This window comes from Carcharodon carcharias, chromosome 10 (assembly GCF_017639515.1).
Source record: "Carcharodon carcharias isolate sCarCar2 chromosome 10, sCarCar2.pri, whole genome shotgun sequence".
Classification (NCBI taxonomy): domain Eukaryota; kingdom Metazoa; phylum Chordata; class Chondrichthyes; order Lamniformes; family Lamnidae; genus Carcharodon; species Carcharodon carcharias.
In genome coordinates, this window is record NC_054476.1 from 166,096,939 (window position 1) to 166,118,854 (window position 21,916).

A 21,916-nucleotide genomic window follows, 5' to 3' on the forward strand; every position below is an offset into this window, starting at 1 on the left:
GCTTTTTACCATTACATAAATGTTACAAAATATGCAGGGCAGATTTTCCAGTATGTAATCCCTTAAAGTACTGTATTCATTTTCCTTTGAGCATACAAGCTCAGATTTGGAAAGTAAAATGCTGATTCCATCAAGTGATGTTCTGAACAATGAGTTTAAATGAAAACGATTTTGTACTTAGAATTAAAAAAGCTTGGAACCTACCTTTGGAATAGTACAATATATTAAATGCCAATTGACATACGCTGACAAACATTTAATTTTGAAGTTTTGTGAATGGGATGTTACAGTCAACCTTTGACCTTTTATGGGAATTCAGTCATTAAAATATTGAAACATGAATATCCTGGTGTATTTGCTTTATTCATGGAAAGATACAATAGACATCAAGAATGGAAAGCATGATATGGTTTAAATTTCCTTGTGTTGCAAATACATGGTAACGCTCATTTATGAAACCATAAAACTTTAAATTATTGAAATAATAGAATGCAAAGAGAATCCCATTATTTTCCATATATTTCCCACCATAAGTAATCAGTGGGAAAAGGCATTCTCAAGAATAAAAGAACAGATAAGTAGATTTAAGATACTAGTAACAATATAGGTTTAAATATGTTTTTCTTCAGTGTAAAACGGAACAGAATAACATTATAACATTATAATTCAAAGCATAATACAGTTTCCCAGTCTGCATAAAACTGCCTTCAGTGTACAGCCCAAGCTAGCTCACATTCATCCTAATTACAACTCTGCAAATTCAGATGTTTTTGCAGGTCAGTTAGCTGTGCCATAGCTGATTTACTGAAATTGCATACGGTTAACATTTGTACCTGCTTGGTGCAACTACAAATTGCATGTTTAATAAGATTTGAATTCACAGTACTTTTATTCAGAACAAAAGCTTTAGATACTTTAGTTAACGAGGTGAAAATGTCAACTCTCCTCTTCAAGGTGACATCATTCAAGATTGTGTCAAATTATTCCATAATGCAAAAAGATTAAATACATAATGAAGCTCTCATGGATCAATCATTCTGGATAGACAATGTATTCTTCCTGCTCTGAAGAACAGTCATATTCAACTCAAAACATTAACTCTATTGCCTCTCTATAGATGCTGCCAAATCTGCTGAGTATTTCCAGCACTTTGTTTTTATTTCAGATTTCCAGCAGCCACACTATTTTGCTTTTATTTTAATATATCCTTCCTACTTGATAGGGACCACTACCTTGTCAAACTATCTAACTCCAACATTTCAACGGCGTTAGATAAGACATGGACTCAGTTTCGTAAACCTTTGCAAATCCATTAATTTCAGTGTTTGAGCTACTGTAAATTTTAATGAATAAACAAGTTGTGTTTAATTATTTTGGTAAACAAGACATTGCATTAGGTCAAATGCTTAAATGTTTATTAAAGTACAACAAGCACACCCCAAATATGTCTCATGAGTAAATCATTACTAATTTACCACTTTTCAACTGAAAACTTCACCCTCCAACTGTGAAAGTAACTTCCCTGACTTGCTTTATTATTGATTAAAAAACCAAGTTGGAAACAAATATTTGGACAATGCACTATTTCTAAAAACTTTATATTATTCCGTATTGAAACCATATTGCCTTGAGTTCAAGCACCTTTAATCCAGGTGTGGCCCAGTTTCAGAGAAGGTGTCCAATTTCAGTAATGAAATACAGATGAAGGAGGGTGATAGTAATTCACATTGATGCTTTTCCATAAGCAACACAAATATTTAATACAAACTGGCTACAATCTCCATATGGTTAAATATCTTGGATAATACAGTACTGTAAATACTCGGCCTTCAATTATTTCTGAGCCATGTTTTTGAAAGGGTTTTACATTGCATCATTGACAAATGTGACATATGGAGTAATTTAATATACATTGGGTGCTATTTTGCCTCAACAATGAAAAATATAGAGCACACAAGTTGGAATCTTACAAGGGAATAATATGAAGGCATTCAGGTGACTTTACAGATATCAAAAATGGTACATCTGTTCCAATCACTTTTTCATTCCTTACAAGTGGAATGTGTGGGATGGTTTTCTGCTAGTAGCAGAAGCCACAGGATAGACTGTCGACTGGGTGAGCTGAGTTGAGCTGAAGCACTATCATACCAAGTGATTTGGACCACAGAAGCATATTTCATTTCAGTACCTGCTGTAGGGAAACAGCATACCCTGTAATATATTACTACAACCAAATGCTGCAGATCAAATGACATTGCACAATGGTACTCCAGCTCAAATGACTTGGTACAATAGTAAGAGCCTAGATTCCATCTGTCAGAACATCATTTGCTGCTGCAAAGAAAAACTGAAAATGGAATAAACCCACTATTATATATACATATATATATTTATACATATACACACACACACACATTTATTAACACACCATTGGACTTCAGGGATTGTAAGCTGATCAAACTTCTCACTCAGATTATGCAAATCCCTCATGTATTACCCTTTATGCCATCATTTACATACTGAATTGTTTTGAAATACCGATGCAGAAGTTAAGCTATTTATGGTTGAATCATTTGATACTTCACGTGCTTATTATGTAACTGAAATATATTGTTCTGATTTGATAAGTTAAAAAATGACCAGAATGTGAGAAAGTGTCATGAAAACTAAATGCTCTTTTATTTAAAGGGAAAAAGATCTCATTAAATCAAGTACAATTTAAACTATCTTTTCCCACCAGAACATGGTGATTGGTTTGTTGTTGTCAAGTTTCACCACAAGCATAAAAAAACAAAACAATTTTGCATATACCCACTTATGTACACCATTATAGTATATGAAGCATTTGTGTTTGTCAAGCAGGTGATAACCAGTATGCTTTAGAGTTATCCATTACTTAACAACTACAAACGTTCTGAAATTTGAGCTCTGTAGAAATTAAAATTAGGCTGTGTGTAAACTGGCATTTCTTGCACAAGTGCAAACCCCAGTAGGGCAGGGATATGCACTCACTGGTTCAGCCATTTGGCATAGTACACAAGCCCATTGGCCTATCCACTCCGGCATTCCAGTGATTTCCCTTGGGTTTCTGAAAGCATCACACTTCCTGTTGTACGGGCAATACTGAGTGTCACAGACATTCCGAAAATAGCCAATACATAGCTTAGAAAACAAAATCCCTAGCTAATTTGTAGATGCTTGGTGTAGGGAAACACTGAAAATAGCAGACCCAACTAAGGTGGGATTAAAGTTCAAATGCTGTTCATTTTGTCCTCTACCGATCCATTTCATCTAGCAATGGGGTGGCGTCACCAGCGATGGACATTGGGGTCCCTTCAATCATAGGACTCGGGGAAGGTCGAGGAGTCATCTTTGCTTTCTGTTTTCGTCTTTCCTGTTCTTTTTCCTGCAGCCACTGTTCCGCTATTTTACCCCAGTCGACTGCAGTATGAGCAGTTGAAGTCCTAAGTCAGAGGATGAGAAACAGTGTTAATGTTCATGAATCCATTCTTTCGCAAGGTTAAATTTTGCTTAAGTTGCACACCATTCAAAATTACAATGTCTTTCAATCACAAGCCTGGACTGAATGCCTGAGATTAGGATGCTGCTGCCTGTGGGTGACAGATGTAAACCTGTGCCTTATCGATTCTCTATCCGAGCTTCAGCCATCACCTTTGATAATTAGCTGCCATTTTAAGGCTGTTTCATGGCTGATTTTACTTCTCATTTTGGTGTGCAAGACAATTCCAATCTTGTAAATAAATAGTAAATAGTGTAGACCACGGGCACATTTTTATCTTAGCGCTCCAAGCATATAGTTTGCTTTGTCAGTGGGAGTCCAGTGGCCACCCTCCCTGAGGTGTTTCCATCTTTAATATGCAATCTCATTAAGCAAGCTCCTGATGTATGCACCTGGTGCATGAAGCTCTGCAGTTGGATTGCTGACAAGCAAGATATCAATTTCAAACCATTATTTCAAGCTATATAAACATAGAAACATTCAGAACAGGAATAGGCATTTAGCCCCTCCAGCATATTTTACCACTCAATTAGATCATGGCAGATGATTACCTCAGCTTCATTTATCTGTATTGACTCATATCCCTGATATCCTTATCTAACAAACATCTATTCACCTCATTCTTTAAAGCTCCCATTGATCAAATATCCACAGCCTTTTGTGGAGAGTTCCAGGTTTCTACCACCATTTTTTTGTGGAAAAAGTACAATCAGATTTTGTTCCTCCAGGACCCTAGCTCTAATTTTATTATATCCTCTTGTTCTTGATTTCTCTGCCAGAGGAAATGGTATCTTCCTATCTACCTGATCAAATCCTTATAACATTTTGGATAGCTTGATCAGGTCACTCCTCAATCTATTATAATCAAAGGAACACAAGCTCCGAGTTCCAGTATCATTCTGGTGAATCTGCACTGTATCCCTTCAATGACCAATAATATATCCTTTCTGAGATGCAGTGCCTAAAACCAACCACAGCACTTCAGATGGGGTCTGACAAATGGTCTATAAAACTGAAGCGTAGCTTTCACCTCTTTGTATCCCAGCCCCCTTGAGATAAAGAGAACATTCCCCGAGCCTTTTTAAAATTTGTCTACTAGCTTTTAATGATTAGTGTATTTGGACACCCAAATTGCTTTGCCACTTTATAGTTCTTAGTTTATCATTTAGAACATGCTTGGAATTATCTTTCTTAGGTCTAAAATGATGACCTCACATGTGCCCACACTGAATTTAATGCCATAGCTTTTCCCACTTACTTAACTTTAACTGCTCCTTGACCCTTTGCAACTTACTGCTCCAATCTGCACTATTTACTGTCCCTCTTAACTTAGAGTCAATCAACACTCCAAAAATACTCACTTTGGCTGTGACCTTTGTCGGGTTGTAGATGGTGGTATGACAGAAGCTTGGGGTGTAGCATTACCATGATATTGAGGTGTTGTCAATGGTTGCTGACTGGGTGTTGTGTATGAGTAGCTTGGAGTCATCAATGGTGTTGCTACCGGTTGCTGCGCAGGAGTTGCAAAAACCTGGAAAACAATAAATGCTGCAAAATCAGGTTCAATTAAAGGCAGAAAATAGGTGGCTATTTTAGAAAATTATCAGATTTACACCGTTCCCTGTTATGTTTTAACCATGAAAAGTTTACCTGTTACTCCAACACTCAGTACTACTAGAATAAAAAAATACAAGCTTATACACCCCTAAGACTTTTCTTTTGAGGATATCTATGTCCCATAAAGTGATGGCGAAAAGTTAAATTGCAGAAAATACAATTAGTGAAGATTTTGTCATTTGTATTTTTGGATTGATAAAATATTGCATTATAACAAAGTATGAAACAATCCAGTGAGTAACTGCATAGGCTATGGAATGAGAGCAGAACAAAAAAAATAATGGGGATTCACTTGAGTAGATCTGTGTCTTGGAGGTAGTTAAAATCAGATGCAGCTTGTTGGCCGAGATGATATTTACTGGCAAGCAACCTTGATTCATGCAATTTGACTGTCCCAAGCTCAGCCCACCTTATTCCTGATTTGCTTGAGACTGTGCCATCTGTGAAGCTGATACATTGTTAGCTAAGGGACAGTCCAGGCAAACTCAGGGGTACTTTCAGTGAATTGCAAGCTATTCTCTACACTACAGGCCAGCGCAAGAGATGCAAGATCTCCAAAGTGCCATGTACTTTGTATGTGTATGCATAGTATCTAGCAGAAATTGCAGTGACGGGGGCAGCATTTTCAACATCACACTTACTATTCTTTGTAGCAATGATACAACAGTTTATTTCATCTGTCATTGTGCATAGTTGAGAGCTTGGCTGATAATTATTCTGCAAATATTTCCAATACGTCACAGATTATGTGAAAAAGAAAGTTTCCCGTTTGTGTGGTGGGTGTTTTGGGCAATGGACATGTCTAGGAAGCTTGTGTTTGGGACATGAATCAAACATTTAGTACTTGAAAGATTTAGAAACGAGCACCAGCACAGTGGTGTTTTAAAAAGTTGGAATTAGAAATCTTAAGGCAGCAACATACGTGATAGGCACTGCTTCCTCCATAGCCATACTGACTAGATCCCCACTGTGCTGGCGTAGCATTTGGATTCTGACCCTGTCCAGTAACAGCTGCTATGGCATTGAACATCTGTGTCGTCATGTTCTGTGGGAGAGCATTAACTGCTCGCGTAAGATCTAGAACAGAAGGAAGGTGATTGCTTTGTTAATTGCTTTGGATACCAGTTACATACTGATTTACAGAAAATTCCATTTCATTAGCACACCTGAAGTACAACAGTAACAAGTTTATTTTATCTACTCTGAAAACTTGCCAGAATTATGGCAGATTCAGTACACAATAGTACGGCTCTTAATATTAATTACTGGCAATGCAACTAAGATATATTATAGCAGACTGAATAAATACCACAAAATAGAAACACTTTCTTTTCAGACGTACATGTCAAAACAATTCAAACCACACCATAAAAATTCAGGACTCCCAATTTTATTACCCTAATACCTAACTTGATTTTCTATGGGTTTAAGTTTGAGGTCTAGGGCTGCAAGATTATAAACCCCTACAAAACCAAACTCGTACCCAATTCATTCTGTTGTCCACCAGGAAATGACTATCAGCTAAATATTAAATAGGATAGCAAGATGATCTTGTGAGTCACAGATCTTTACCATAGAATATGGGCAACTAGCAAGATAAGAAATGGCATCTGACCGAATCCCCATCACTGGTTTATTAAAACCACATTAGATAAGACATTAAAACATTAAACAAAGATTTATTTTGGTTATGCTCCTTCCAGCTACTGAATAACGCCACTGAATTTTTAACTGGGATATACAAGGGGCTTGAATGATAGTGACACCAACAATGTTAAGTGAAGAAGCTAACGGCACCAAAAGCCATACTTAGAACTGTAAAAGTTCCACAAATAAAAAAATCTCATTGCAATGTCCGCTTTAGTGAAAATTTAGATGAAAATTTCTCATTTCCTTGTTATCTAGCCTTATTCAACAGCAATAAAACTGCAGGAGTAAAGTATTTTACAATCAAGAATATAAGGCATCTAGTTTTAATACAGGAAAAGCAAGCAATTCTGTACGCGTACCTGCCAAATTAATATTAGCTGGTGTTGCATCCATAGAGGCAGGTGTTCTGCTAGATCTGCTTGTACTTGAAGGCGTAATACCTGAAAAGAGTCATCGTACTCATTTCAATACTCACAGCGCAAGGATAAAAATCTCGTTTACACTATTGTCACAATAGTAAAAAAGCATATGTATCAATGTATATTTTGTGGTAAAATATATTTCATCCAACCTATAAGAGAGTGGATATAGATTATTAAAAGTCAATGACATCTGCATTTTTCTTACCACTTAATTTCAGCACATTATAAAACATGCACACGCTATGCATCAGATACCTTCACTGGCATCTGTAGTCTTACCTGGCACAGGATCCTGGAAATGATCTTTAAACCATCTAAATAGTCCATTCACAGTTGGGAAGACATGACCTCTGTAGCGGTATCCTTCTGGTGTCACTGTAACAAACTCTACCCTACAAAATAACATGACATTTAGAGTGTAGACAGAAAGCAATGTACATTAAATTTTGTTAAATGATTTTTAAAAGTTGTGGTATGAACTGCCAGGTTTTAAACCCATTATCATTTCATACCTTCCAGACAATGTCCCAGGCACCACTAGCAGCATCCCTGGGACCACTGACGAGGGCAAATCACCTCCAGAGGTGGTGGTACAGTGTTATACAGTCGGGGGGGGATTGTTGTAGGAGTCCTCAACATCGGCTCTGGGGCCCATGAAGTCTCATGACTTCAGGTCAAATGTGGGCTAGGAAATCTCCTGCTGGTTACCACCTACTGTCCCCCCCCTCAGTTGATGAATCAGTGCTCCATGTTAAACACCATTTGGAAGAAACACTGAGTTTGGCAAGGGCACAGAATGTACTCTGTGTGGGGGACTTCAATGTCCACCCTGACTGAGTTGGCCAAGTCCTAAAGGGCATAGCTGTTAGACTGGATCTGTGGCAGGCAGTGAAGAAACCAACGAGGGGGAAAAACTTATTTGACTTTGTCCTCACCAATCCAATGGTTGCAGATGCACCTGCCCATGACAGTATTGGTAGGAGTGAATGATCCATCTAGGTCTCTTCCAGTGATCCCCAGCATCACGGATGTAAGTCTTCAGCCAATTTGATTCACTCCATGTGATATCAAGAAACGGCTGAAGGCACTGGATATTGCAAAGGCTCCATGCCTTGACAATATTCTGGCAACAGTACTGAAGACTTGTGCTCTAGAACTAGTCATGCCCTTAAGCCAAACTGTTTCAATACAGCTACAACATTGGCATTACCTGGCAATGTGGAAAATTACCCAGATATGCCCTGTACACAAAAACAGGACAAATCTAACCTGGCCAATTACCACCCCATCAGTCTACTCGTGATCATTAGCAAAGTGCTGGAAGGTGTCGTTGACAGTGTTATCAAGCAGCACTTACTCAACAATAGCCAGCTCACTGATGCTCAGTTTGGGTTCTGCCAGGGCCACTCAGCTCCTGACCTCATTACAGGCTTGGTCCAAACATGGACAAAAGAGCTGAACTCCAGAGGTGAGGTGAGAGTGACTGTCCCTGACATCAAGACAGGCTGTGGCCAAGTGTGGCATCAAGGAACCCTAGAAAATGGACTGCAGCGGTTCAAGAATGCAGTTCACTATGACCTTCTCAAGGGCAACTAGGGATGGGCAATAAATACTGGCCCAGCTAGTGAAGCCCACCTCCTATGAATGAATATAAAAAAAACTGGAGTCAATGGGAGTCAGGGGGAAAACTCTCCATTGGCTGGAGTCATATCTAGCACAAAGAGAGATGGTTTAGGTTGTTGGAGGTCAATTATCAAAGATCTAGGACATCACTGCAGGAGTTCCTCAGGGTAGTGCCCTAGGCCCAACCATCTTCAGCTGCTTCATCAATGACCTTCTGTCCATTATAAGGTTGGAAGTGGGAATGTTTGCAGATGATTGCACAATGTGCAGCACCATTCGCAACTCATCAGATACTGAAGCAGTCCATGTCCAAATGCAGCAAGACCTGGTGGTCAACATTCAGGTTTGGTCTGGTAAGTGGCAAGTAACATTTCTGCCACACAAGTGCTGGGCAATGACCATCTCGCCTTGACATTCAATGGCATTACCATTGCTGAATCCCCACTAACAACATCCTGGGGTTGATTAGAAACTGATTTGGACCAGCCATATAAATACTGTGGCTGCAAAAGCAGGTCAGAATTCTGCAGTGAGTAACTCACCAAAGCCTATCCGCCACCTACAAGGCACAAATCAGGAGTATGATGGAACATTCTTCACTTGTTTGCATCAATGCAGCTCCGACAACACATGAGAAGCATGATATCCTCCCTGACAAAGCAGCCCACTCGTTTGGCATCCAATCCACCACTTTAAACATACATTCCCTCCACCACCACTGCACAGTGGCAGCACTGTGTACAATCTACAAGATGCACAGCAGCAACTCACCAAGGCTTCTTCAACAGCGCCTTCCAAACCTGTGACCCTCTATCACCTGGAAGGATAAGGACTGCAAGTGCATGGGACCACCACTATCTGCAGGTTTCCCTCCAAGCTACATGCCGTCCTGACTTGAAATTATATTAATGTTCCTTGACCATTGCTGGGTCAAAATCCTGCAACACCCTCCCTAACAGCACTGTGGGTGTACCTACACATGAACTGCAGCAGTTCAAGGTGGTGGTGAGCCGCCACCTTAGGGGTAGGCAATAAATACTGGCCTTATCAGCAACGTCCACATCCCACACAAGAATATAAAAGTAATAATTGCAGGGTCCGTTCAATAACATTTCTTCTCCACAAATGTACTGTATCCATTTAACAGATTTTCTACCATCAATTGCAAATAAATTCCTCAGATCCTAACCCTGTAGAACCCAGCCAGGTTGCAGCTTAAGAATCATCCCAAATTCTCTCAGTTCTAGCAAATGCACATCTTTGGCCTCTATGTAATGCATCAATTTTGAAAGATATTAAGATTTTCTAAAAATAGGACATTTTCCTATTCTAAAGTGAACTGTTTACATCACATTATAAATTAAAACACCCAAGTTGTGGCAGACTCTTTCCAGTCACCTAGCGTGAGCACAGAAACTAGTATACTGCTTGTTTCAGTTAACGACTGCTAAAAACAGAATGGTTCTGTACCATTAACAGAAAATAAAACAATGTAATATAGTTGAAATTCACATGCTTTTTCAGCTCTAGACTTTCAGATATACAGCAATCCACTCTGTAAATCCACTAGTGAGATACTACTGGCTTGCCTAATTTTCTGCAATGGAGCACAAGAATATCACAATTATATCCATGATAAATACTTCATAGGGCTGAGGGAAAGGAGAGATTTTTCAATACAGGTATTACATGGGCTTACTAAGAATATTAGCTGTTTATCTATTGAAAATATAAAACAACATTTTGGGGATACCAACCTTGGCTTAGCGCGAGGTTGGTAGCCTAACAAAAATTTTCCTGGCAGTTCCTTTGACGCTGAAACAAAATAGGGAATAAAAGAAGGCTTTTCCCTTTTGGATTTTGATAGCAGCTCTTCCATTTTCTAAAAAGAAAAATAATTAATGTCATATTTAATATTTTTGTATCATCTCACAGAATATGAAGGTACGATGTAACCTCCCAAAAATGACTGTTTAAAGGGAACGTTTTTATCGGCGCATGTTAATTTTAAAGTTTGAAAGGAAAAAAAGCTAGGTTTATGCAATCAAAACATTAGCATGACTCTTGTCAATACAGACACTGACTGACCTACTGCGTACCTATTGTGTTTAGCTTTTTTTATTTTCATGATCGACATCTTTTAGACACAATTCTTAGCCATTGACACCACTGATCTATTATTAAATTAGTACGGTAGAGCATCAAATACCTGCTATAATAGAAGGAACCTTCTCTTTGGTGGCTAATTCAAATTGAGTGCGCCAACTGTACCTCCTCTAATGACTCTAAATGCTGGGAGATTGACTCCCACTGGATTTTCAAGTGACTTAAAACTGAAATTGTTGCTTTAAGAAATAACTCTTTTGCCAAATGTTTTACATGGCAATCACCCTACCTTAACAACTTTTTAAAGCGTAATTCAAAATCCATGTAAACGGGCAACTTAGATTTGAACCACTGCCTTAGTTGAATCCCAGGCTTCCATTATTTCATCAGCAACACACCGGTGGTCAGTTTTCCCAAAGCTCCATTATGCAATAAAACGCTGCATTAAAACCTTTGCTTGAATTTTGTAAAATAGCAACAATAGCCCAACAGAAACAAATATCTGCACATTTGCTTGTCTCAGTGCAACCTAGGATTGCTTAGCTAATCATTCTACCATGCAGCAGTTAATATGCAGAATCCTGTGGCTACCACATCTCGATTCAAAGCTATAACTCACTCTGCGCTGATTTAATGGATAGTTAGAACACTATGGAACATCAAATGCACTAATCAAGTACAATCTGCATGTTACATTAGTCATATTGGTGACCAAACAGTACTTGCCCCTTTGTCTATGTAGGGGGATCAAACTTACAACAGTCACTCACACTGTGAGAAAGATGTGACAGCTCAAGACACAAGCACCCACAAACGTTTTAAGATAAAAATTGAAAAGAACGAATGATGACCGATGGCTGAGGGTGGCCAGCATTATGTTGCACTACTGGGACTGAATCATTAAAATTAAAGCTTTATACCAGAGTTAAAAATGTAGCACATAAATAGTAATTGACAGTGAGTACAAAGTAGGATTTTCATAATTGTGAACATATTCTCTCATCAGCATGATGTACCAATATGTGTTCCCCAGGAATCTGTGCTAGGGCCTCAGCCTTTCACCATATTTATCAATGATGCATAAAGAAATTGGGAGCTGCACCCCCAAGTTTGCAGATTATACTATATGAGTGGGTATGGTAAGTTACGTAGATGGATACAAGGCATAGACAGTTTGACTGAGTGGGCAAAACTGTCAGGTGGAATTCAATGTGGACAAGTGGGGTTAAATTCTGTAAGATTCCACAAAGACAAAATCAGAATATTTTCTTAACGGTAAGAGATTAGGATCTGTGGAGGAGCAAAGGGATTTGGGTGTCTAGGTTCACAAATAGTTAAAAGCTATTGCACAGACACAAAAAAGGTTAATGGAAACCCAGAGTTCCTCCCTTTGATCTTTTAGGTTCCCCTATATTGCTGGTAGTTTGTCCTCTCCTGTACTGTGAAAATAGATACTTAATTATAGAATCATGAAGTACAGGAGATGGTACATGCCAAAGTGTCTTAGAAAGAGTTACCCAATTAGTCCAATTCACCCTGCTCTTACCTATCGTTATCAAATTCTTCCAATTCCCTTTTGGAAGTTCATGTTGGATCTGTTTCCACCACCCTTTCAGGCAATGTATTCCAAATCATATCTTATCTCTTTTGCTAATTAATTTCAATTTGTGTCCTCCAATTATCAACTCTTCTGCAAGTGAAAAGTTTCTCCATGTTTTATCACACCTGTCATAATTCTGAACACCTCTATGAAATCTATTTTTATTGCTCTCTGCTCAAAGAAGCGCAATCCCAGGTTCTCTCATCTCTTCACATATTGAAGTCTCTCATTTCTGCAACTGTTCTGAAAAAGCTCCTCTGCACCCTCTCCAAGTCCTTGATGTTCTTCCTCAAGTGCGGTGTCCAGAATTGGACGCAATGTTCCAATGGTCTATAAAGGTTTAGCATAAATTTCTTGCATTCGTACACTTTTAAAAAACCTTATCAACTTGTCCTGCCAACTTCATAAATGTTTATACATAAATCCCAAGATCTCTCTGTTCCTGCACTCCCTTTAAAATTGTATCATTTAGCTTATATTGTATTTCTTCATTCTTCCTTCCAAAACGCATCAAATGCATTCATGTTGGCCTTTATCTCAATGGGGTTGAAACACAAAAGGGGAAGCAAGTTATACAGAGCCTCGAACAATTTGGGACACTGCACCTCAGGAAGAATACAGTGGCTTTGGAAGGGGTATAATGTATTCACCCAAATGATGCCAGGGCTTAAAGGGTTAAATTATGATGACATATTGCATAAACTTGGCATGTATTTTTGGAGTTTTTCCCATGTGATCTAATCAAGGTGTTTGAAATTATAAAAAGGTTTCAATAGAGTAGCTACAGGGAAACTATTTTCTCCAACAGGGAAATCCAGAACAACGGAAGCACAATCTTAAAATTAGAACCAGGCCATTCAGGAGTGAAATCAGAAATCATTTTCCTGCACGAAGAGCAGTGAAAATCTGGAATTCCTTCCAACAAAAGGTTGTACACATCAAGGGATAGGGACCAAAGGAGGGTAAACGGAGTTGAGCAAGATCAGTTATCTTCTAACAGAAGGAAAGAATAGACTTGAGGGGCTTATTGGTCTATTCTTGATCCAACAGGTATGACCTTTTGGATAGAGCTTGTGAAAATCTATTATGTAATAGCAAGCATTGTGGCCTCTTGTTTCTCATCTAACGCATTATATTCAGTTGCAATGACAATTGTAAGATGAGTCTCAGTACTGTACACGATTTTGCTTCCCTCTCCTGTAACAACTTTTCCTGTTTTGCATCATTTGTACCCAGGCTACAACCAATGCCAATTATGATTTTAAGTCTGCCATAAATACCTTCTCTTGCCCAGTGGTATCAGTCGCTCCTATAAATGATGAGAGTCTTTTTGAGACTGACTCTCAAGTCCTATATCTGCTTGCATAACCACAGAACCCAGCATGTAACAGCAGCATCTCTATGGATGGGATTATTTGTGTCTTGTGTACAATATCTCTTCAATTTGTTCTGAAGGCAGGTCAAGTTAATACTGGAAGTGGTAAAATTTCATTGAATTTGTAAACTGAATTATTTCAAATTGAGGTGATCCATACATGATAACAGGTATGTATGATGAGGATCATTTAGTTCAAACTGGTACAACTTACATCCTTGTCATATGATATGAAATAAAGGACAGGTATGCTACCACAGTTCAGTGGATCATGTAATCTGACAAAATAGCTCCTATGCATTCTGCCACATTGCCTGGGGCAAAACTTCTTCCCCGCCAGTTTCCTGCTCATTTGTCTCTCATTTAGTCAAAACTGCCTATCCCTACTCGTCCAGAGCAGAGTCCACCAGCTTAACTTGACAATGACCCCTACCGAGTTCAAATGAATAGCAATACAGCAGGAGGCAGTGGGGATGTTTGCCAGAATGTCAAATTATCTTTCATTGCCTGCAGCATGCTGATTTAATGGATCCTGCAGGCCTGACTGTCCTGAGTTTAGCCCCTTTAAAGCACTCTTTAAGTTAAAAGCATGTTTTAAAAGTAATTTGTATTCTAAATTCTGCCCATTCTGTCAAAATTACCCCCACCACCGGAAACATGACAGGTTCCTATAACCAACTCCCAGGAAGGGCCAATGACTGCCCCTGTTGAGTGTCTCTTCATGAGTCTGCACCACATCCCCTTCCCCCAGTGGCAGAAACAATCATTTTATTGAAGTATACTTGCTTGGTTGCCTTTAAGATACTTTAGCATAAAATGCCCAGATTATTGAGACATAATAAAAACTAATGTTAATGTGCAGTTGAAAAGCAAAACATGTTTCTATTTTCTCAATATTCATATTAATAAGCTCATTAGAATTGTTCCCCAAGAAACCATTAGTGAACTAGTCAGTTTACAGGCTGTGTAAATACCTTGCGGTCTCCACCACTGCAATCCTGGTAGTATTTGTGATACAGCAGGTCACGAGCAAAAGATGCCATTGGCTGCACATAGCGAGCAGTAATTTCATCAAGATCTTCAAATTCCTGGAAAATGAAATTGCAGATCAAAACCTGTAAGAACCTTAGAATGCAAGATGCACTTTTCAATAAGAATATATAAACATATGTATATCATATATAATTGATAAGCATTTGCAGGACTACTTAAGAACTTTAATGAATGAAGAAGATGTTTCATGCACTGCATTAAGATATGCATCAAATAACTTCTACACCCAAGTGTAATATGAATGTACAAGGAAAGCTGAAGAAAGTGTATGAAAATATTCATTATTTCACATTTGAGATAATTTACTCTAAATTTGAAGCCAACAGTAACCAGTATCAAATCTGTATTTTTAATTGTAAATAGAGGCATTTCGTTGCAGAGGAAGGACAAAAAAAGCTATGCAGTTGCTTTGAGGGCAGTGTGTGATGCCTATTATAGACATCAGGATTCACACATATTCCACTTGATACAAATTCAATGGAGCTTCATAAAATCAAAATTTACACTTAAGTAGATTAAGATGTGCTTTTCTCCTTACCTCATTGTTAATCAAAAGAGACTGTCCCAAACTGAAGGCATTCTCTTTGCCTTCTTCTCTCACATCTATATGTTGATAGATCCCATCTGTCACTTTCCAAGTTACAGTGAGGTGGTTTGCTCCCTTGCTGCTAGGTCTGATGATAACATCTCCTTGGTCCATGGTTTCCATCATCTTCTCGGCCTGCTTGAAGTTGATATTGTGGAATGACGGGTGCACTATTACGCGCTTGATGTATGCTATAAGAGAGTTAAGAGTCAATAAGTATTAATAAAATGATTCAATTAAAAAAATCACAGACATTTCAGCATTGACATATTACCAATATCTTAGACCCGCTAGTTCACAAGTTTGTAAAGCTAGAATGTTTTCTCGAGTTGAATGCCAAAGAGAAACACAGCGAAAGTCTCTGCCTGGGGCTCTGTTACATTCAGAAGATAACATGACTAGCCTGGAATGTTAAAGCATATTCCAGATTAACGAATCAACTGAAAACTGAGCTCAACAGACTGAAGATACTGAGGTTTTCAATATAAAGAATTCAAATTATTTGTTTAAATTTTAAACTTACTTGTGCGCTGCTGTTTCTTCTTTGCATCATCTTCCACTTTCCGGTCTGCAGCCTCAGAATCAAAGTCATAATATGTGTCCTTGGGCAATTTCCATTCATTGTTCTTGTCCATTAGATCAGACGTTCGACACGTAAGGTCCACACTGAATTTTTCAATGTCTATCTTCATTATTCTGCAGTGCACAGTCATACCAATCTACAAGGGAACAGCAGTAGTCAATTATAGGTCTAGTCAGATATCACCGCATGTGGGAAATAGAGAAATAGTTTGAAAGAGAATAACCTCTACCTTGACCCTTTCTTCAGGGTGTTTAACATTTTTGTCGCTGAGGAACTTTGTTGGAATGAAACCTGTAACATTGTTGTCTAGCCTTGTTTTCACTCCTATAGCCTGACCAGGGCAGGCACCGCTGTCAAAATGATTCCAAACCTGCAGGGGAAAAAACCAATCTTTTGAGAGCAGCTTCAATTATTTAGCGATTTGAGATTTTCCTGCTGAAAGAATGTGAAGGACAATGTTAGGGAAGAAAGTAACATTTGTCATGCTCACAGCCTTTTGCAGTAATGTGTGTTCCTTTAAAGAGGCATGCTCTAAGGAAACAAATTCTCATATTTAGATCTTTATGCTATAAACAGAGCTCCGGGTGGACAGCGAGTTAGGCAGGCAGATAGACAAACAGACAGGCAGATGGGCAGACAGAGACACAGGTAGAAAGCAGGCAGACAGAGGCAGATGAATTTGAAGCCCCACAACAGGTGGGTTTGGGTGTTAACAATCTGAATCCTGAACCAAACCCACCTACTTCTTGTTTTGGTGGAGGTGGGAGATGGGTGGGGGTTGAGGGTTGGGCAACCAAACCGCTCTCTGGATGAGAGTTGGCAATTTAAATATGATATGAGATTGTGCATCATTTTTATGCATAATTTTAAATTTAACTCTGACGCCCGAGTTTCCCAAACCTTGGCAACTACAGGAAGGCAATGATTGTTAGATCCAGGAGTGTCTTTACACTTGCCTCTTGGATCCAATGTCCTTGACTCGGTACACTACTGGGATTGAACACCCCTGACTTTTCTGATCTCCCTCCAATCTCCCCACACCTCAACCCAAGTCCTCTGACTTTTGCCATCAAAATCCACACTTGCTACCCTTGATGCCTCTGATCAACCCCCCTCCTCCACAACCCAATCTGAACTCCCCAATCACCCCAAAGCCTTGATGCATACACCCTCTCCTACTTCCACCCTGCTGTGATCTCTACCCATGCCCCTCCCTTACATGAGGTTGGGGCTAGGACTTCTCTGGTCCTCTGGCCTCTGTTGGAAAGTTTTCCACTTATTTGGATGCCAAACGTGGGTTGATGTCCAGGTGGGGAAAACAGTCAGTGATGTCACATGCATGATGTGGAGTTAAAACTCCACAACGTGTGCGGTGACCCGAACTTTTGGGCTTCCTGCATGCTACCAGATACCCATACCTACCCGAGCGGGCCAAACAGAAAGAGAGAGAGAGAGAAAAGACAGACTTGCATTTATTTAGTGCCTTTCATATCTGGAGAATGTCACAACGTGCTTTACAGCTAATGATGTACTTCTGAAGTACAGTCAGTGTTATAATGTGGGAGATATGTCAAGGCTCCACAAATAAGAATCTGATAATGACCAGATAATCTGCTTTGTTGTGACTTTATTTGTGGGATTAATATTGGCCAGGAGAATTCCCCTGCTTTTCTTTGAAATAGCACAATGGGATCTTTTACGCCCATGTGGGAGGACAGACAGGGCCTTGGTTTAACAGCTCATTCAAGAGACAACACCTCTGACTATTAAGAACTCCCTCAGAACTGCACTGGAGTATCGGCCTAGATTTTCTGCACTCAAGTATCTGAAATAGTCTTTAGCTCATAACCAGTACCATTCACAACTCGTCAGCTACTGAAATAGTCAGTATCCATATGTAGCAAGATCTGGACAGTATTCAGGCTTGGGCTGATAACTGGAAAGTAACATTTGTGCCACCCATGGTGAGCAATGACATCTCCAACAAAAGAAAAACTAACCCACCTGGCTTTGACATTCAACTGCAACAAAAGATGACCAAAAAAGTAAAGAGGGAGAAAATGAACTTTGAAGATAAACTAGCAAGCAACAGATAAACAGACAGTAAGAGCTTCTTTAAATACATGAAAAGGAAAAGAGAGGCCAAAGTGAACATAGGCCCTTAGAGAATGAGGCTAGGAAAATAATAATGGGTGCCCAGAAAATGGCACAGGAGTTAGATAAATACTTTGCTTCACGGTAGAAGATACTAATAGCATCCCAAAAGTACTAAATAATCAAGGGACAAAAGAGGGGGAGGAAATAAGTATAATAACTATTACTAGGTGGGAAAAAGGAAACTAATGAGGCTAAAGGCCGATAAGTCCCCTGGACCTGATGGGTTGCATCCTAGGATATTAAATGAAGTAGCTACAGAGATAGCTGGTAGTAACCTTCCAAGAATCCTTAGATTCTAGAAAAGTGCCAGAGGATTGGAGAACGGCCAATGTAACACCCTTATTCAAAAAGGGAGGGAAACAAAAAAACAGGTAACTATAGGCCAGTTAACTTAAGATCTGTCATTGGGAAAATGTTGGAATCTATTATAAAGGATGTAATAGCAAAGCATTTATAAACACATAATTTAATCAAGCAGAGTCAGCATGGCTTCATGAAGGGGAAATCATGCCTAACATATTTATTAGAATTCTTTGAGGAGGTAACAAGCAGGATAGATAAAGGGGAACCAGCAGATGTAATATATTTGGATTTCCAAAAGGTGTTCGGTTAGGTACCGCACATAAAGCTACTTTACAAGATAAGAGCCCATGGTGTTGGGGGTAGTATATTAGCATGGATAGAGGGTTGGCTAACTGAGAGAAGACAGTTGGGACAAGGGGGAGATTTTCGGGAAGGCAACCTGTAACTAGTGGAGTGCCACAGGGATCAGTGCTGGGGCCTCAATTATTTACAATATCTATTAATGGCTTAAATGAGGGAAGTAAATGTACTATCGCCACGTTTGCGGATGGCACAAAAATAGGTGGGAAGGCAAGTGGTGAGGACGACACAAAGTCTACAAAGGGACATAGACAGGTTAAGTGACTGCGCAAAAACTTGGTAGATGGAATATAATGTGGGAAAATGGGAGGTTATGCACTTTGGCAGGAAGAATAGAGGATATGAATGTTATTTAAATGGAGAAAGACTGCAGAAAGCTGCAGCTCAGTGTGCTTGAATCCCAAAAGCCAACATACAAATTCAACAGGTAACAGCGAAGGCAAATGGAATGTTGGCTTTTATTTCAAAGGGAATGGATATAAAAATAGGGAAGTCTTGCTAAAACTATACAAGGCATTAGTTAGACCATACCTAGAATACTGTGAACAATTTTGGTCCCCTTATCTAAGGAAAGATATACTGGCATCGGAGGCTGTCCAGAGAAGGTTCACTAGGTTGATCCTGGGTATGGAGGGATTTTCTTATGAGGAGACGTTGAGTAGGTTGGGCCTGTATTCATTGAAGTTTAGAAGAATGAAGGGTGATCTTATTGAAACATATAAGATTCTTAGGGGGCTTGACAGGCTAGATACTGAGAGGTTGTTTCCGCTTGTGGGAGAGTCGAGGACCAGAGGGCATAATCTCAGGGTGAGGGGGGCACCCTTTTAAAACAGAGATGTGGAGGAATCTCTTCTCTCAGAGGGTAGTCAATCTGTGGAATTCTTTACCGCAGAGGGCAGTAGAGGCTGGGTCATTAAGTATATTGAAGGTTGAGATTGACAGATTTTTAATCAGTAAGGGAATCAAGGGTTATGGGGAAAAAGCAGGAAAGTGGAGTTGAGGATTATCAGATCAGCCATGATCTCATTGAATGGAGGAGCAGACTCGATTGGCCTCCTTCTGCTCCTGTGTCTTATGGTCTTGCCATCACTGAACACCCCTTACTATCAACATTCTGGGGGTTACCACTGACCACAAACGGAACTGGATAAGCCATATAACTACTGTGGCTACAAGAGGAGATCAGAGGCTGGGAATTCTGTGGCGATTAACTCACCTCCTGACGCCCCAAAGCCTGGCCACCTCTACAAGGCACAAGTTAGGAGCGTGATGGCATACTCTCCACTTGCCTGAATGAACACAGCTCCAACAACACTCAAGAATGGGCACCATCCAGGTCAAAGCAGCCCACTTGATCAGCTCCCTCACCTAGAAGGACAAGAGCAGCAGACACATGGGAACACCACCACCTGCCAGATCCCCTCCAAGCCATAAACCACACTGGCTTGGAAATATATCGCTGCTCCTTCATTGTCGCTGGGTCAAAATGCTGGAACTCCTTTCCTAACAGCACTTTGGGTGTACCTGCACCACAAGGACTGCAGCAGTTCATGGAGGAGGCTCACCACCACATTCTCAAGGGCAATCAGGCACTGGCAACAAATGCAAGGCCCTGCCAGCAACACCCACATCCCATGAAAGAATAAAAATCTCAAGGCACAAGTGTTCCTTTTTGAGTCACGTCTGGCATTATGTAAAGGCGGCGGCTTTGGAGAAAGTTATAATGCATTTAATTAATTTCATATTTAATTCTAGGATAAATTTTTAAAATTATGAAGCATATTTTATATACCCAAATTTTAGAACAGTGCTATACCTCACTAAGTTCTGGAAAGTTGTCTTGCTGGCAGAAAGGACACTGCCAGAGACCAGTTTCATCGTTCCTGATAGCTTGATCATAACTTTCGCCCTGGGGTCTCCTGTGAGCGATCCCTGTCACGTTGCATGTAATTAATTTACCTAAATAGGGAAAAAAAAAGTTAAAAGCACAATAATTCCAGCAAACTTGCAAAATTAAAAAGAAGTTTAATAATATTGCTTTTCTAATTATATCTATTCAGGGCCACAGAGAGAGAGACCTTACCAATGTAAAAAGTCTCTGGAGTTTCTTTAGTTAGCATGTTGAAAATTTCCTCTGAATTTGCTGCACGGCATGGTACACGCAAATCCTTATACCTGCAGCTCAGCTCAGCTCGAATATCATACAGTGTGATACCTTTGTTACCATACCCCTGTTAATGATAAATTAAAATAGATCAACCTGTGCAAACTAGACACTGAAAATTACTTGCTCTATTAGTTAATTAGCAGTTGCAAGAAGCAATGTTCATTATAATTCATTAAAATTCAATACAAAAGTTTTGTTTTTAACATTAGTGGTAAATATGCATATTTGCAAATACAGACTACCTCATCAAGTTAACACGTACACAGAATTATTCACAGCATACTTTTTAAACATATTAACTTCATTTTTATAAGTCAGTTGTGCTTTTGAGTAGCATGTGCTGAGGTGTAGGTATAAAATTAAATTCACAAATGTTAAATAGTACTTAAAAAGCTGTTGAACAACAGTGGGTTTCTAGAAAACAACCTGCTTTTTTGGGGAAGAAGGAAGTTACTTTTTAAAGTAGCAAAACATAAAAGTATTCCCACAAATAATTTTGCACAATCTGAAAAGCCTGTTATTCAAACGGATTGTACTAGTTGGCGTACGCTACACAAAACAGTATTTTGATCAATTGAAGTTGGTTCGGATTACAATTGGGAACAACATCCATGGCCTTAAGTGGAGGAAGCATATAATGTGCAAATACAGATAAGCAAATACTTGGCAGGCATGCGCAGGTTTGTGCTCAGCTGAGAAGTCACTGACTGCCAACTCACACATGATAAATATTCAATTGGGTTAGGTTAAAAGGCTGGTAGTGTCTATGAAGTTGCACCACAGCAAATTAGCAA

The 21,916-nt window shown here is 39.3% G+C and overlaps 1 protein-coding gene across 1 annotated transcript in view; it reads right to left on the reverse strand.

Annotated features, from left to right (window-relative positions):
• Nucleotides 1-344: 344 nt before the first annotated feature.
• Nucleotides 345-21,916, reverse strand: part of supt6h (SPT6 homolog, histone chaperone and transcription elongation factor) — an 81,725-nt gene continuing 60,153 nt past the window's right edge. Inside the window, exons 26-37 of the mRNA XM_041197132.1 lie at nucleotides 21,039-21,186; nucleotides 20,772-20,914; nucleotides 16,365-16,505; nucleotides 16,076-16,271; nucleotides 15,505-15,743; nucleotides 14,888-15,001; nucleotides 10,590-10,714; nucleotides 7,489-7,601; nucleotides 7,147-7,227; nucleotides 6,060-6,214; nucleotides 4,882-5,051; nucleotides 345-3,464 (exon numbers count right to left, since the gene is read on the reverse strand). Coding sequence (XP_041053066.1) covers nucleotides 3,275-3,464; nucleotides 4,882-5,051; nucleotides 6,060-6,214; nucleotides 7,147-7,227; nucleotides 7,489-7,601; nucleotides 10,590-10,714; nucleotides 14,888-15,001; nucleotides 15,505-15,743; nucleotides 16,076-16,271; nucleotides 16,365-16,505; nucleotides 20,772-20,914; nucleotides 21,039-21,186 — 1,815 coding nt within the window. The 3' untranslated portion in view covers nucleotides 345-3,274. The remainder of the gene's footprint in view (nucleotides 3,465-4,881; nucleotides 5,052-6,059; nucleotides 6,215-7,146; nucleotides 7,228-7,488; nucleotides 7,602-10,589; nucleotides 10,715-14,887; nucleotides 15,002-15,504; nucleotides 15,744-16,075; nucleotides 16,272-16,364; nucleotides 16,506-20,771; nucleotides 20,915-21,038; nucleotides 21,187-21,916) is intronic.